We start from the raw sequence: 17,422 nt of genomic DNA, 5'->3' as shown, positions 1-17,422 counted from the left end.
GACTGTCCTGTGTAGCCTCTCTCTCTCTGAGGTGAATGGACTGTCCTGTGTAGCCTCTCATTCTCTGAGGTGAATGGCCTGTCCTGTGTAGCCTCTCTCTCTCTGAGGTGAATGGTCTATCCTGTGTAGCCTCTCTCTCTCTGAGGTGAATGGACTGTCCTGTGTAGCCTCTCATTCTCTGAGGTGAATGGCCTGTCCTGTGTAGCCTCTCTCTCTCTGTGAGGTGTTGTCCTTTCCTATGTAGCCTTCCTATGTAGACCCCTGGCCCTGGTCTTGTGAGTAGCACCTGCCTCCCCGGGAGGGCTCACATCTAGAGGGATGCGAGGGATGTTTGGTCCCCTCGCACAGGGATTCATCCAGCCAGCGCCTTGTATTGTTATCAGTGTGAGGAGTAGGAGGAGGAGAGAGGAGAGCTCGCTGTGATGCTGCTATAGAGGGAGCGCTGTGTGTGTATGAGGACTCAGCAGACGGGGAGGTGAGAGCCAGCACTGAGCCGGGGACATATTCTCCTCCTCCATCGCCCTTCTCCTGGAGCACCACACATAGAAGGAGAGGAGCCGCAGTCTCTGGATATAGACGGACTATCACCATTACATCCAGCACGCAGCCCGGGGACTCCTCCTGGGGGGTGGGTGGGTGGGAACTGCGGGAGGAAATCACCCCCTATGTACAGGGAGCTGGCATTATCTCCTCCGGTCCCCCCGCTCGTCTTCTCTCTGTGTGAGGAGAAAGAAACAGCTTCATACCGCCGGGACTCTGCCGCCTTCTATTCCTCCATCCATCGGAGACCCGACCCTCCTCTCTCATCACCATGTGCCGGAGACAGTCCGGAGTCCGCTTCGTGCTGCCCATCGTCTGCATCCAGGCGGCCCTCATCCTGCACCAGGTACGTACACACACCATTCACCATCATCATCACCATCCTCATCACCATTCACCATCCTCATCACCATCCACCATCCTCATCACCATCCACCATCCACCAGCCTGGACCGCTACATCCCAGATCCTTCCTCCCTCCTGTCATCTGTCTGATCACTACATCGGGGCTTTGTGCCTGGACCGTCATTGTGTCCTCATTGTGTGATCATCCATGGTGCAGCCTGGGCTAAACCTCCCCCCCCCCAATCTAACCCCATCCACCCCCATCCCTGGTGTGTCAGGGTACCCCCCCCCCCCCTGTCAGTGGGCTTCTAGTGCTATTCTACCCCCCACTCCTGGTGTTTCAGTTTCCAGTGTAACCCCCCCCCCCCTCCCTCCATTGTGTTCTAGTATCAGTGTACCCTCTTAGCAGTGGTGTTCAAGTATCAGTGTACCCCCCTACCATCTCTGGTGTTCTAATGTCAGTGATCCAGTATCATTCGACCCTCCCCCGTACATGGTGTTTCAGTATCAACAACCCCCCCTCCTTATGTTCCAATATACGTACCGCCAATCACTGGTTTTCCATTGTTAGAGTACCCCTTTATCAGTGGTGTTCCAGGTTCCATGTACCCCCCTTCCTCTGCTGTTTTGGGTGTCAGTTCACCCCCTACCTCTGGTTTTTCAGGTGTCAGTTCACCCCCTACCTCTGGTTTTTCAGGTGTCAGTGTACCCCCTACCCCTGGTGGTTTTAGATGCCGGTGTACCCCACTTACCCCTAGTGTTTCGGGTGTCAGTGCACCCCCTTACCCGTGGTGTTTCGGGTGTCAGTGCACCCCCTATCTCTGGTGTTCCAGTATCTCTGTACCCTTCCTGTCCCTGGTGTACCCCTATATCCCTGATTTTCCAATATCAGTATACCATGCTATTGGTGGTGTTCTAGTATCCATGTGCCCCCCTATCAGTGGTGTCCCAGTATCCATGTACCCCTCCTGTCCTTGGTGTTTCAGTATCAGTGTGCCTCCCTGATAGTGATGCCCCAGTTTCAAAGTGCCCTCCTGTTGGTGATGTCCCAGTATCAGTATGCCCCCCCTGTTGGTGATGTCCCAGTATCAGTATGCCCCCCCCTGTCGGTGATGTCCCAGTATTAGTGTGCCCCCGTCGGTGATGTCCCAGTATCAGTGTGCGCCCCTGTCTGTGGTTTCCCAGTATCAGTGTGCCCCGTCGGTGATGTCCCAGTATCAATATGCCCCCCTGTCGGTGATGTCCCAGTATCATGCCCCCCCATTGGTGATGTCCCAGTATCCGTGTGCCCCCTCCCCCCCTCGGTGATGTCCCAGTATCAGTGTGCCCCCCTCGGTGATGTCCCAGTATCAGTGCCCCCCTCAGTGATGTCCCAGTATCAGTGTGCCCCCCCCTCGGTGATGTCCCAGTATCAGTGCCCCCCTCAGTGATGTCCCAGTATCAGTGTGCCATGATGTTTGTATGTGAAGCCCCCACAATGTGCTGCATTGAACCCTTTTCCTACGTCCATGTAACCCTTCCTCTCCTGCCAGGTCCTGTAGGCCTCTGGGGGTCAGTAACTTGTAATGAGCAGAATTCGTCCCCAGGGTATTGACTTACGCCTCCCACACACCTGCTATTAGCCTTAACTGTCAGTGGGGTTGGCTGATTTATAATTTATTTCCGCTAGGGCCACTATTAGATCTTGCAGACATTTGGAAAAGGCAGACATAGGCAGAGCAGGACACTTGCTGTTTATGTCTGGAGTTTGTGTCATGCTTGTCCCTCTGTCTACAGCGCTGCTATAACATGCCAGGCCTTAAATGTCACCCATAGGTCATCTCCTGTTTGGGGTGTCACTTCTGGTTCAGTAGGAATAGGAGTGTGTAGATTGCATGCATCGGTGATTAGAGGAGGGCATGCTATAGAGCAGATCAGGCTCACATGGGAAGGAGTGAACATGATACCTGATATTATATATCCTGCTGACATACACCTTGTTCTTTTTTTTTTTTTAATCCGCTCAACATTTACATGATTTCCTGCATATCGGTTGTCATGTAAATTGCAGCTTGTCGGCTCGTATTTTGCATGCTTGTCGGCCACGTAATACTTTTAAAGGCTGCGACTCATTTCGTTGGAGTGCCACCTCATAAACCCGTGGGGTAACCAAACACCAGAAGTGCCTTTGTGTCACCATGGCAATTGAAGGGATTACAACACAATCTGGTTTAGCTTCCCCCAGGGATAGATATGCCTGCAGTGCATTTATAAGCATCTTCCATCGTCACCTTTGGAGTGCTACATTTCCCAAAGAAAAGAAAAGGCCGACTGGATTAAAACCATCAAAATAACAATAAACAATATTGCTTCCTTTAACGTGAGGACACATGAAAAACCGGGCTAAATTATAACTGTGATCAACTGCAGCACAGATGGCAAAGCTCACCATTGCTTAATACTATTTGCTGGGAGTAGGAGATATTCAAGCCCTATCTAAGTCCTATCAAACCTTATCTAAGTCCTATCAAACCTTATCAAATCCTATGTAACTCTTCGTTTTTTTTATAGCTTTATATTAGAGGAAAATCCCAGTAGGCATTGTGGCTTTTAATAAAGCTTTGTAAGAAATTCAGCATGCCTTAATGGTGGAGACCACGGCCGTTCCCATGATTAGGATGGCCTTTCGCATTTCTATGGGGCGGAGGTCCAAAGGCTAACTGACTACCTCTTTGTGTGTGCGGCGGGCATGTTTAGCGGTGAAGAAATTCTTTGTGTGATTTTACATGGTGACAATAGGGAGGTGGGAGTGGTGTCTAGAGAGATACTTATCCTCATCAGTTGGCGTATTATTTATTACCATCTTTTTTTTTTTTTCCCTTCCATTGCCTTTCCGCACATTTTCTAATGCGTTGCTTTTTAGACAATGTTTTTTTTTTTTTTCTTTGTATTTTCCTCTGTGCATCTGTCCTCCCTTGGTTTTACCTTCTGTTTCTGTCACTCTTTCCCCAAGCCTCATTTTCCTTTTTTCTTTCAATACTCATTTCAGTTCAGTTCTTGCATCTCTGCTGAGTACTGTCCATGGTGTTTAAACTGGAGCCAGCCGAGCCGTAGGGATTACTTACAGTCTGCCTCCAGGTTTTACAGTCTGTAAGCCTTAATGTGCTGACTGGCTTCCTGCTTTTATGGTCTCTCGCTTTCTCTCTCTCTCTACATTGTGTTTCTGAAAAATGAGAATGATAGAAAAAGTCACAAAAGTCATCTTGTAGCTCTCTATGGAGAAGACCAGAATTCACCCAACTAGCCTTTCACTTCTTATTTGAGGTGTACGCTAGCCCTAGACATTCCCCGTATGAGAAGTGATTTAAACAAGCCACTGTAACCACATATTCCTCAACAAGAAGTCACTAAGCTAACCCACTAACCCCAGCTATTTCCCCAATGACGAGCGAATAAACTTCTGTACTCTAGACTGCAGTTCCCTATGTGATGAATGTGTGCAGTGCGCTGTGCTGCACGGGGCTTTACATGCATTGCTTTTTATTTTCTTCTTCTTTCGATGATGTTCCTATCGTCACAATTGAGTTATTACTCTTATTCTCTTCTTTTTTTTTTGTTGCTACAGTAAATACATAGGTATATGTATTAAAGAATTGCATTTGCATCCTGGAGAGAGATGGACCAGTCTATAATAGTTACTACTGTTACACCCTTCCTTTTTAATTGCTACAGAAAATAGAAAGCTTTGTCTAATAAAGTGTTTCATTAGAATCATGGAGAGAAGGTCTGGTCTATAGTAGTTATTACTGTAACACCCATTTTTGTTTGGGGGTGCTACAGAAAATCTAAAGATCTAAAGTGTTGCATTTGCATCACACAGAGAGAGAGAAGGACTGGTCTATTATATTTATTAGTGGCATACCCTTATTGTTTAGCTGCTAGAGTAAATTAAAAGGTTTATCTATTAAAGTGTTGCATTTGCATCACATAGAGAGAAGGGCTGGTCTAATATATTTATTAGTGTTATACTCTTCTTTTTTAGCTGCTACATACAGTAAATATAAAGGTTTATCTATTAAAGTGTTGCATTTGCATCATATAGAGAGAAGGGCTGGTCTAATATATTTATTAGGCCTCTTGCACACTGCAGCTTAAAAATGCTCAGTACAGCTTTTTTTTTTTTTTTTCTTAGCTAAAATAGAGCCCATTCATTCTTAATGTGCCTATGCAAACATCCGCGTAAATGAGCGCCGCATATTCTTCAGTAAGAGCAAAATAGAAAAATCTGCATTTTTGGTCAGTAATTTACGCCTGATGCGCGCGAATACTCGCAAATGAGCAAAAATGCCAATTGAAAATCAAAAACGCTAGAATAAATGTACGCGGAATTACGCGCATTTACGCGCATAAACGTGAGCATAAGCGCGAAAATGCGCGCAAATGCGCAAAAATGAGCACATTACAATTACGCCAGAAAACGTAGATGCTCTAACAGGAGTATTGTGTGTAAGCTGCCTTAGTGTTATTCTCTTCTTTTTTAGCTGCTACAGTAAATATAAAGGTTTGTCTATTAAAGTGTTGCACTTGCATCATAGAAAGAGAAGGACCAGTCTATAATACTTATTACTGTCATTCCCTTCTTTTTTTAGCTGCTACAATAAATTATTGTTATTATACAGGATTTATTTAGTGTCAACAGTTTACTCAGCACTTTACAACATGAGGGCAGACTGCAATTTGAATCCAGTTTAATAAAGTAGGAATCAGAGGGCCCTGCTCTTTAGAGATTATGTAAAGGTTTGTCTATAAAGTATTGCATTTGCATCCTGGAGAGAGAAGGACCGGTCTATAATATGTATTACTGTAATGCTCTTCTTTTTTAGCTGCTACAGTAAATATAAAGGTTTGTCTATGAACATATTGCATTTGCATCATGCAGAGAGAAGGGCCAGTCTTAGGTTGTTAGGCCCTTCTTATTTCCCATATCCGCCGTTAGTAAATTTCAACTCTTTGCCCATGTTAGTCTAGTCCATAGATGTAAAGGAATTTAAATGGGAGTTGTTTCCCCGTGTCACCAAATAAGATTCTTTCACTTTCAGAGCTATTTAAAAACAGCTGTGGAATCTGATTGGACGTTTTGGGTAATACCCCCCCCCTTCCCTCCTCCTCCTCCTCCTCCTCCTCCTCCTCCACCTCCTCCTCCATTTAGCATACTCTCCTCTTTTATAGAAAACCCCGATTGTGTATATGCAAGAGATTTGCAGTTTTTTAACGAGCAATGCCTTCACACTTTGGAGAGACTTGTCCAGAAGATATTGCTTAACGGTTTGCGGCATTGCATAGAAAATGAAGACATTGGGATACATTAGTTTGAATATGATAAGGAATGCAATCAATCTGTTTTGAATAAAGTAATGTGCTGTAGAGTATGTGACATTTTATTTGTGTGGATTTACTGTGAGAAGGTGACAGCTTGTTGGGAGATTTTCGATAAGCTCTTGTGCTGGGTAAGTTTAACATTTGAAGGCAGGGAAGCAGGAAATGGGCTTGTGTTTCATCGGTATCGGGGGCATCTGTAGTGTTACAGCTGTGGAATTTCATTTCCCCTCTGTGTTTTCCTATGCACGCTGGCATGTGTCATTTAACATTTTGTTTTGCATTACAGGTGTATAATTGATTTATACGCTATGACATTCTTGATTCTTTTTGTAAATATTATGTGTTAAGAGATGGAGCACAAGGAAAGATAAAAATGAAATGCAGCCTCAGTTGTTTATTTTGTTAAAGGGCTCATTCAAGCCTGCAGACTAGTTATACCGTGGACGCAGGCGTGTGATGTGAAGAGAGCGGTGCCGATGCATTGTAAACGACACATCACACATCACACTGTTTACTTTTTTTTTTTAACTTTATTGAAAAGTCACAAAATTCCATTTTATTCTACTTTATGCACGGCAGCAAGCTGGAAAGTAGTGTAATGCTCCTCAACATATTGCACTATAAAAAGTAAAGGATGTGCTGTTTTTTTTGTTTTTTTTTGTTTTTTCTTTAAGCGCAAACCATTGGTGGCGCAGTGGTATAAACTGAACCTGTTTTTTTTTTTTTAATACGTTTTTTTATTGATTTTCAAACAATATACAGTTATACAAATATACAAACAAACAAAACAAAATACAACGACAAAAAAAAAAAAAAAAAAGGAGGGGGAAGGAATTCCAGTGTATATCTCTTTAGCTATTTTGAGCATTTCAAGCATATCTAAACCATTACCTATATACGACCCAGTCCTTGGCGACGGGGAGACAGAAACATACAATCTTATACAAATATACTACCCTGAACTGGAGAATAAACAATTACTCTAGATATAAAGTAGCTTTAAATTCTCTCCATTTACCCCAGATTTTATGGCCCCTATCTACCTGTCCCCTTGAGATATAGGTAAGATCTTCCATCAATGCCACCGAATCGACCTTACCACACCACTGACGGAGCGTAGGTGGTTCTGGGTTACCCCATCTAGCTGGAATCAAAGCCTCAGCTGCATTAAGTAGATGGGGTAGGATAGAGTGCTTATATAATTTTAGGGGCTGTACTGTACTATGAAAAAGGACCGTCCATGGGTCCCTCGGTATGGGAGAACCCATAATCCTCGAAATAAAGGTCAAAATAGTTTCCCAATATGGTTCTATAAAAGGACACAGCCACCATATATGTGCATGAGTTGCCACTTGGCCACATTTTCTCCAACAGAGTGGGGATAACTGAACCTGTTTAACTCAAGGCAAAGTGCTGTGTCTGTGCGCTGGGATTCTGGTGTGAATAGGCCCTAAAAAAAAAAAAAAAAGTACACTCGGAGAGGTTTTGTGGCATGAGAGGAAAATAGTGATGCCTATAGCAAACAGTCTAATTCCTATTTTCACTTTTCCATTGTAGGTTGAAAGGAGTCATTCTCCTATTTTTTATATATTTTTTTGCTTTGCCTTATTTATTGGTGTGAGGAACTGTCTCGTGTCTCAGATTCCTGTTTCATTCTTCTATATTGAAAGACTGGTAGACAATAAATAATTGAGGCCTTCTCTGTTCTCATGCACTTTAAAGGATATGTGAACTTAAAAAAAAAAAAAAAAAAACAGAACGCACAGACCAAAGTTAAATAGTAAATACAGTAATATTCTCTGTTGTTTAATTTTTTAAAATAGATTACTAAATAATAACGATAAAAAGCAGCCATTTCACTGCTTCTGATAGTTTTTAGTATCGTTGGTTTCCCAGCTACTTTTCATGGCAGAGCTAGGACAGGCCATAAAAATTCTGTGCCTGGAGCATGCACAGAGCTGAAGATGGAGACCGGTTACAATGACTATTATTCTCAGTAGAACCATTCCCAGTCTGCACCAGAGGTCATCAATACTGCAGTGACCATGGAGTAAGAGCGTTTTATTTATTTATTTTGTACCGCTATGATCAAACTTCTATTTCAAAATGCCTTTGCACCAGCTCAATAAACTGTGCACATGTGCCCCCTTTTTTTTTTGCTGGTTCCGCCAACAAGTGATTGCCCCAGTACATTGCTCCAGGCATTAATATTATTAAAACCACAGATTCTAATGTTATAAATGAAATAGAAATACTTTTTTTTTCATACTAACCTGGTGATGTAAACATAGACATGGATAGAGAGGTGTAGAGCGCAGGTGACAGTGCTGTGCAGTAATATGTTTGATCTCATCCTGTTGCCCTTATCAGGCTGAAGTCTGTGATTTTTTTAAAATGCTAGCCCTAAATGCATAGGCGCGTAGTGCTGTAGCCAAATCAACATCGAGCAGAGAAGAGTGACTACATTTTCACATACAGTGTGATCATAGGGGGAAAGTAGCCACCTTCATAAAGGAAAGTGAGTTTTTACACCCGGATGGCAGGACATCCCCAATCACTTGACTACTATGGTTGACTGTCACAGTGGTCACATGATCACTCACATGATTGGGAGCTGATCCCAGCAGCTCCTAAATATGAAAAGAGATTGAGAGCTGTCAGTGGCAGCTTGGTCACTGTGCTAGGAAGGTGCAGAGATTGCACTGTCAGTATAGAAAACCTTGGCTGTCCATGGAAGCCTATGTGAGGTGTGTGGATGTTAAAGACCAGATGCTTTGCTGTGGCACATATGCGTTACATGGGCGGCAAGAGGTTAGGGATGTTCTGTCTGAAGCTTCCATTCTCAGGGGCACAGATATGAGATAATAATAAAGGCATAGAATCTAAATAAATAATATATTTTTTCCCCACAAAAACTTTATTGAATAAAGGAATATTAAGCCAAACATACAAAGATCATGAGTACCATTATAAAAGTGAAACCCCCTATAGGGCTAATGTCAAAAGGTTTGTATATATATATATATTTTTTTTTTTTTTCTACTTGGGTTTAGTGTCACTTTAAAGCAGATCTAAACTGCTAAATGAATGGCCTCCCCCTGGCTCCCTTCTGTGCTGCCATTTTACAAACTCCAACACTTTGCATATGTGCTGCTGGTGTCTTCCAGGTATCTAAGACCTGGCAGAGAAAGGCTGCACATATGTGCACATGTGTTAGGTTTCTGGTAGAATGCCACTATACCGCCTTGTGATGTTTCTGCACACGTGAAGAAATCTGATGCACTTGTGTAAATGCGCCACAGAGTTGCAGCTTAGTAAATCACTGTCTCCTGGGATAGCTGTGACGTAGCAATACCAGGAGGCGGTGGTGCCCAGCTTAGGCCTTGCAGCACAGAAAAGATCTGAAAAGTAAAAGAATACATTTTTTTAACAATTTTTGTAAAAGGGAGAGGAAGAAATAGAATAAAAAAAAAGACTGAACTAGACAATTCTAAATTTAAGACATCTTTGTAGTAAGTGAGCAAGTTTTTATGAAAAAAGCCTTTGCAGTTGTGTATAGGATTTCTGCAACATTTCAACAACCACAACTCCAGAATCATATTAATATAGTACATGCCTTCTAATTGACTTTCCTAATGACAGTAATACATCATTATCTGAAGAAAATCAATGCAGTATTATTTGCCTGGATTTGAGAAGCAATTGCATCCAACCGTGAAGTTGAAATTGTGGAGGTTATTTACTAAAGTAGTAATGATAACTGGACCAGTGAATTTGTGTTCACTTCAAATAACCAGTCATCTAAAGGAGAATTAAAAATGTGGTGATTCCTTTGTGTCTGATTTGGTTTTGAATGCAGTTTTATTTATCTAGATCAGGGGTCTCCAAACTTTCTAAACAAAGGACCAGTTTACCATCCTTCAGACTATAGGGGAAGACTATAGGGGAACCAGACTAACTGAAGCCAGTGAGACTAGAAAATGCTCCAGCATTAGTGGGAGTAAACAATACCTCTGGCTTGATAATTAGTGGGAGTAAAAAAATGTATTACTTGTACCCAATCACTAGTGTCAGTGAAAGGAATCGTTCCCTGATGTTGGTGTCAGAGAGGGTATGGTGCCCTATCGTTGGTGTCAGTGAGAGGAATAATGTTCCATCACTAAGATCAGTGGGAAGAATAATGTTCCGTCTTGGGGTGTCAGTGGGAGGAATTCTGCCCTATTGTTGGTGTCAGTGGAAAGAATGATGCCTCATCATTATGTCAGTAGGAGAAACAGTGCCCCAAAGGCCGAATAAATACAAGCAAAGGGCTGAATCTCACCCACGGCCACAGATTGGTTACCACCGATCTAGAGTGACAAAAAATGTTACACTTTTTTGTGTCTAATATTCTGAAAGTTGTTCCTGGGGTGCCATAATGTGTCATGTTTCACGTTTTGTTTTTGCCTCCGTATTACCGTCAACACAGATTTATTAGAGTTGTTTTAGAGCCGGTTCACACTGGGGCGACTTGTCAGGCGACTTGGTCGCCTGACAAGTCGCCTGCCATAGATTAGCACAGGACCCGTTCTAATAGGAGCGACACAAGTCGCTCCGACTTAGAAAAAGGGTCCTGTACTACTTTGGGGCAACCTGGAGCGACCTGCATTGACTTCAATGATATGAAGTCGTGCATGTCGCTCCGAGGTCGCGGTGCGCGCTGTGCACCGCGACTTCACAGGTCGCCCCGGCAAGTCGGATCGCCTCAGTGTGAACCGGCTCTAACTGAAAAAAAATAGAATGTGTTTACTTCGTAAAGTGAATGTTCATGTAGCTTAGTGAATAAGTTGAGGCTGTGTTCACTTCAGTCATCCAATCACGTGTCCAAATGTCTTGTTTTTTTAATCCTTTCTCATGTGTATTCCACTTTGTTTTAGTCTGAATAGATAGAAAGAGTATGAACATTTGTCAGGTTTTTATTTTTGTTGCTTTGTCTCACTTCTTTTCTTAGTGACCACAGAGGAAGAGATGGGAAAAGTTTGGTATAACTAAAGGCACAACTTTTTTTTGTTTTAGATAGATTGGAGAGGAATTAGAACACCTAATAGGTTTTTATTGCTATCTGTGCACCTGTTAGGGAGATTCACCCTCTCTATTTGTCCTGTTTACCATTGTCATTGAAAAAGTAAAGTAAAAGAAAATCTAAAATTTTGTGTTGTCTCCAGAAATGTAATAGAGAAAGAATCCTCCAATGGGGATGTTAGTTCTGGTAACCTAAATCCAAAAAAGAAAGAAAAATGCCTATAGTTCTACTTTAAGTGCAGTAACCTGTATGAACTCTTTAGAGTCTATTTTGTACTTGTTTTACTTGTGTCGCTCCTATTAGAACGGGACCTGTACTACTCAATGGACCGTGACCAACCGCGACTTGTCAGGCTGACATGTCGCCTGACAAGTGGCGCTAGTCTGAATGGGCTCTTATTGTCACAAATTTTAATACATAACATTTGCAGAATTATTTCAAAACACTTTAGTAAAAAAAACAAAAATAAAACAAGAGACCTGTATATAAATAAGTATTGACAGGGTACATACCCAACTTCCAAACGGAAGGAGATAGAGATGGAACATCTAAGTCCCCGTTCACACTGGGGCGACCTGTGAGGCGACCTGGTCGCCTCACAGGTCGCCGTAGGTCGCCTTCCATAGGGAAGCTGCGGACCCGTTCTAATAGGAGTGACACAAGTCGCTCCGACTTAGAAAAAGGGTCCGGAGCTTCTTTGGGGTGACCCGGAGCGACCGTTATAGACTTCAATGTTATGAAGTCCGTGCCGGCCGCTCCGAGGTCGCGGCGCGCTGCTCGCACCGCGACTTCGGAGGTCGCCCCTGGAAGTCGGATCGCCCCTATGTGAACGGGGCCTAAAGCTGTGAGATGGAAAAATGGGAACACGGGCACCCCGGCGCACCTGTCCCAGCAATAGGGAAGGCGAGGAGCTCACACACTACGGATCTCAACTTTGGGTCTCCAAAATCTGGGTTGTCAGTTAGAAGCCAGTACCACCTATTACATACAGCAGAGTGATCAGAGTCTGGTATATATTTGAAAAGGTGTGGTATATCTATGAAAGACATATCTACTTCCCTAGATGTGTGTGTGTCCATGCGTCCACATCATGTACACGCATGCAAACACATATATAAGTGCATTGGGAACAAGAGGGGCATCTTCATAACAAAAGAAAACAAAGGATTTCTCCAATGTTTCGATGCAGGTAGGTACAGCATATTCAAAATACATTAAGCCAAGACAGATATCCAAAGGGAATAACAGGGAGCTATTCTAATCATTATATGTAATAAGTATAGATATAAGAGGTACATAAGGACACTCACTTGTAAAAAGAGGATAGTGTGTGAATCCGTGGATCGAAATCTCTCCTATATATAAAAGATGGTCCGTCTAGTGACTCCCCACTAAATAAATGAAATCTAATCAAATCCTGTGAATTGGAGCCAATAGGGTCGTTTAATGCTCCAATTCCCAAATTCTCATTGTAATAAGTACTAACCTGTTATTGAGTATTGGTCCCTAATGTGACTCGCCTCTCTCTAAAAAAGGTCCTCTAACAGTGTCATGTTTTGTAGGGATGTGGAGCCATAAGTAAGTGAATTTTGTCTCAAAAAAACATTTTGATTACGTAAAGCTTGTTCCTTCCCTCTCGTTTTTGGAAATATGAAGTAGAAGATACTTTTGAGTTTTTGTGTGAGTGAAAATTGCCATTTGTTAAATTTAAGAGAGGTCTTTAAGATGAATAAAATCTTAGCGAGAAATAACAAGGCCTTTTGATGTCAGAAGTGCTCATTAACACCTCCAAAGGGGCCGGTGTCTTGCTTGACTATGACATTAGACATGGTATAGGATCATCATTGGACCAGTTATGGTCAGCCCCACATTGACAAGGTTCATGTATTAGCAGACAGTTATGCCTGGCCACAAATGTGAATTAGAACCAGGGATCTATAGAGCTTGCTGCTATGACTTCATTTAATTTCCAAGGATGGAGAATCAGCGTACACTCTGCAAGCATTTTTCAGCATAATTTATAATCGTTTTTAAAGGTTCTTTTCAGGAGGGTGTTTCCTTTTCTGCATCATTGTGAAATATTTTGTCAGTTTATGCAACAATAAAATGAATGCCTTCAACTACATTCCATATTTCAAAAATTTGTACATGGAAAGCATTAACCGATGCATTTTTCAAGATAAGAAAGAAAAACCAATTAGTGTTAAATGCAAGCTTTCTTTTGTCATACTAAATACTTGGGAGAAAGTATGCTAAAATGTAAGTGAAAGGGCATTGTAAGGTTGCCTGCTTTCTGGATTAAAGTCTTGGTCTGGCGATTTCCATGGTGATGGTAGCAGGGGAGGAGAGCTGCAGCTCTTCACCTTCTGTACTATGGAGAACAATGCATTCCACAAGCTCATCTGTATTAGTTTTATTGTGCCATTTACCATAATCTTTGTGTTTGTTTAACAAGAGGTTAGGCCCAGTCTTCCTACACAAAATGGTACAGGACTTTGTTGTGCAATATGATCATGTTTCATATGCACATTTCAAAATCCACATTGATGTTTATTTACTGGTTGTGTTTAAATTTTATCTTCCTAATCATGCTGCATACTGTATATGGATATAATCATTTTTAGATAACTATGTCAGGCGATATTTTTGGGGTTGGCGACTTTGTTTGTGTGCCCCACAACCTATTTAAATAAGTTCCCCTGATAAAATTGTTATTGCATTGTGGTACTCGGTCAAGGGATACATCCACATAATTTAAAGTGGTATTAAACCCAAAAGCAAGCATTTAGTATATAGCAGCTTACCACGTCAAAGATGTGATGACTGCATTCATTTTCTTTTATAGGCTTTCTTTCATCTATTTTCACCTGGTGATCCAGACAGTAGGTCGTTGTTTTTTTCAAAAGAACAAGCACTCCAGCAGAATGTATCATTTATTGAGATGAGACAAACCATATAACACTTGCAAGGTTGCTTACAATGGTCAGTTTTTATCTATTTATGTAAAATCCTTATCCCAAAATGAAAAAAAAAAAAATGGTTCCCTGTAACTGATTATAAACTACTAGCTGAAAATCAGCTTCAATTTGTTGGTGTATTTAAATCTACTAGTACATCTAACACCACCTCCCCCTAGACTGACAAAGTTGTTGTCCAAAGGAACCCCCTGTGCTCCTTCATCCAGAGTGGGGGCACTCTAATACAGGAGGTGTGTTACTGGCTGGAGCACCAGGTGAAAACAGAAGCCAAAGAAAAGAAAACTGATATGTTCACCACATTTAATGATTGGTAAGCTGCAATATGTTACATTTTTAGTTTGGGGTTTCATACCACTTTAACTGATCGAGGAAATCAGTATTTGAAGAGGCGCTCCAGTCTCCCCCTAAAAAAATTAAAGTTGGAAGCTACATATACTGTAGCTGCTGACTTTTAATATACTAACACTTACCTGTCCAGGGATCCAGCTTTGTCCTCACCCATCCCAATTCTTAAATGGGCTTTGGGTCCAGGCTCTGGCATTTTAAAGTGGTGTTCCAGCCTCACCCTCCAAAAATTAGAAGTCAACAGCTACGCATACTGTATTAGGACACTTACCTGTCCTGGAGTGCAGTGATGTTGGCACAGCAGCCGATATTTCCATCAGCTGTCGGGTGCTGCCGCCGCCATTGCCGGTAAGGGAACCTGGCAGTGAAGCCTTGCGACTTCACGGGCGGGTCCCTACTGCGCATGCATGAAGCACGCTGCACATTTGGATTGGCTCGGCGGTGGGGGCCAAACTTCCGAGGGACATCGCCGCGCCGTTTCCCGGAAGTGGGGAAGGGTACCTGTCAAAAACAGGTTCCCCCCTCCCCCCTGAAAGATGCCAAATGTGGCAGCGAAGGGGGGGGGGGGAGCAAATGAGTAGAAGTTCCACTTTTGGGTGGAACTCCGCTTTAACTATGGGAAAATGGTTGTGTAGCCTTAAGGCTTCGTACTGCGCATGAGGAAGCCACATTGCACTTTGTGAATGGTCCTGCAGTCTTCTGGGACCTGTGATTTGTCCCAGAAAGCTGCAGGTGAAGTGTGAACTTCCACTTGGATGGTCATGTTGTCAAAACCAGGTACCCGCTCCCCCTCCTCCCAGAAAATGTGCCAATTTTTAAAAAAGAGGTGGGAGGTGTCAAATAAGCAGAACTTCCCCTTCGAGGTGAAATTACGCTTTAAATGGTAATCCTACTTCCCAGGAAAGGGACCTGCCTTTATTCCAATTTCACTTGCTTAATGCAGCAAGGCTTTAAGGTTGTAGTGCTTCTCAATAATTCCTTACGTGATATCACAGGCTAAGCAAACTACTCAAAGCTCCTTTTACATGCAAAGACATTTGTGAACACTTGACCATTTAACCAATATGAGCTTGTTGAACATCCTATTCCAAAACCATAGGCATTAATATGACGTACATTTGGCCATATACAGTGGGGATCGAAAGTTTGGACACCCCAGGTAAAAATTTGTATTAATGTGCATAAAGAAGCCAAGGAAAGATGGAAAAATCCCCAAAAGGCATCAAATTACAGATTAGACATTCTTATAATATGTCAACAAAAGTTAGATTTTATTTCCATCACTGACACTTTGAAAATAACAGAAAACAAAAAAATGGCGTCTGCAAAAATTTGGGCACCCTGCAGAATTTATAACATGCACTGCCCCCTTTGCAAGGCTGAGACCTGCCAGTGTCATGGATTGTTCTCAATCATCGTCTGGGAAGACCAGGTGATGTCAATCTCAAAGGTTTTAAATGCCCAGACTCATCTGACCTTGCCCCAACAATCAGCACCATGGGATCTTCTAAGCAGTTGTCTAGAAAACTGAAACTGAAACTAGTTGACGCTCCCAAAGCTGGAGAAGGCTATAAGAAGATAGCAAAGCATTTTCAGATGTCAATATCCTCTGTTCGGAATGTAATTAAGAAATGGCAGTCATCAGGAACAGTGGAAGTTAAAACAAGATCTGGAAGACCAAGAAAAATATCAGACAGAACAGCTCGCAGGATTGTGAGAGAAACAATTCAAAACCCACGTTTGACTGCATGATCCCTCCAGAAAGATCTGGCAGACACTGGAGTTGTGGTACACTATTCCACTATAAAGAGATACTACCACAAAAATCAGCGTTTGAACTTTGCAAATGAACATATAGACAAGCCTGATGCATTTTGGAAACAAGTTCTGTGGACCGATGAGGTTAAAATTGAACTTTTTGGCCGGAATGAGCAAAGGTACATTTGGAGAAGGGGCACAGAATTGAATGGAAAGAACCTCTGTCCAACTGTTAAGCATGGGGGTGATCAATCATGCTTTGGGGTTGTATTGCAGCCAGTGGCACAGGGAACATCTCACGAGTAGAAGGAAAAATGGATTCAATAAAATTTCAGCAAATTTTGGATGGTAACTTGATGCCATCTGTGAAAAAGCTGAAGTTAAATAGAGGATGGCTTCTACAAATGGATAATGATCCTAAACACCTCAAAATCCACGGGGGGTTACATCAAGAGGCGTAAACTGAAGGTTTTGCCATGGCCTTCACAATCTCCTGACCTCAACATAATTGAAAATCTATGGATAGACCTTAAAAGGGAAGTGCGTGACAGACAGCCCAGAAATCTCAAAGAACTGGAAGACTTTTGTAAGGAAGAATGGGCAAAGATACCTCAAACAAGAATTGAAAGACTCTTGGCTGGCTACAAAAAGCGTTTACAAGCTGTGATACTTGCCAAAGGGGGCAGTACAAGATATTAACTCTGCAGGGTGCCCAAACTTTTGCAGATGCCATTTTTTTGTTTTCTGTTATTTTGAAAGTGTAAATGATGGAAATAAAATCTAACTTTTGTTGACATATTATAAGAATTTCTAATCTGTAATTTGATGCCTTTTGGAGATTTTTCCATCTTTCCTTAGCTTCTTTACATTAATACAAATTTTTACCTGGGGTGCCCAAACTTTTGATCCCCACTGTAGTGTAGTTTAGCTGGCTGATAGCAAACATTATTATAGACCAGTGATGGCGAACCTTGGCACCCCAGATGTTTTGGAACTACATTTCCCATGATGCTCAACTACACTGCAGTAGTTTCAA

At 42.3% G+C, this 17,422-nt stretch overlaps 1 protein-coding gene across 1 annotated transcript in view; it reads left to right on the top strand.

The window, feature by feature from the left end:
- The first annotated feature begins 349 nt into the window (after positions 1-349).
- The window catches only part of CDH2 (cadherin 2), a 399,869-nt gene continuing 382,796 nt past the window's right edge, over positions 350-17,422 (top strand). Inside the window, exon 1 of the mRNA XM_082259211.1 lies at positions 350-886. Coding sequence (XP_082115337.1) covers positions 812-886 — 75 coding nt within the window. The 5' untranslated portion in view covers positions 350-811. The remainder of the gene's footprint in view (positions 887-17,422) is intronic.

The sequence above is a fragment of the Pelophylax lessonae genome (genome assembly GCF_965119305.1).
Source record: "Pelophylax lessonae genome assembly, chromosome: 5".
Lineage (NCBI taxonomy): Eukaryota > Metazoa > Chordata > Amphibia > Anura > Ranidae > Pelophylax > Pelophylax lessonae.
The sequence above is the reverse complement of the archived record's forward strand: the minus strand, read 5'-3'. Positions and strand labels throughout refer to the sequence as shown.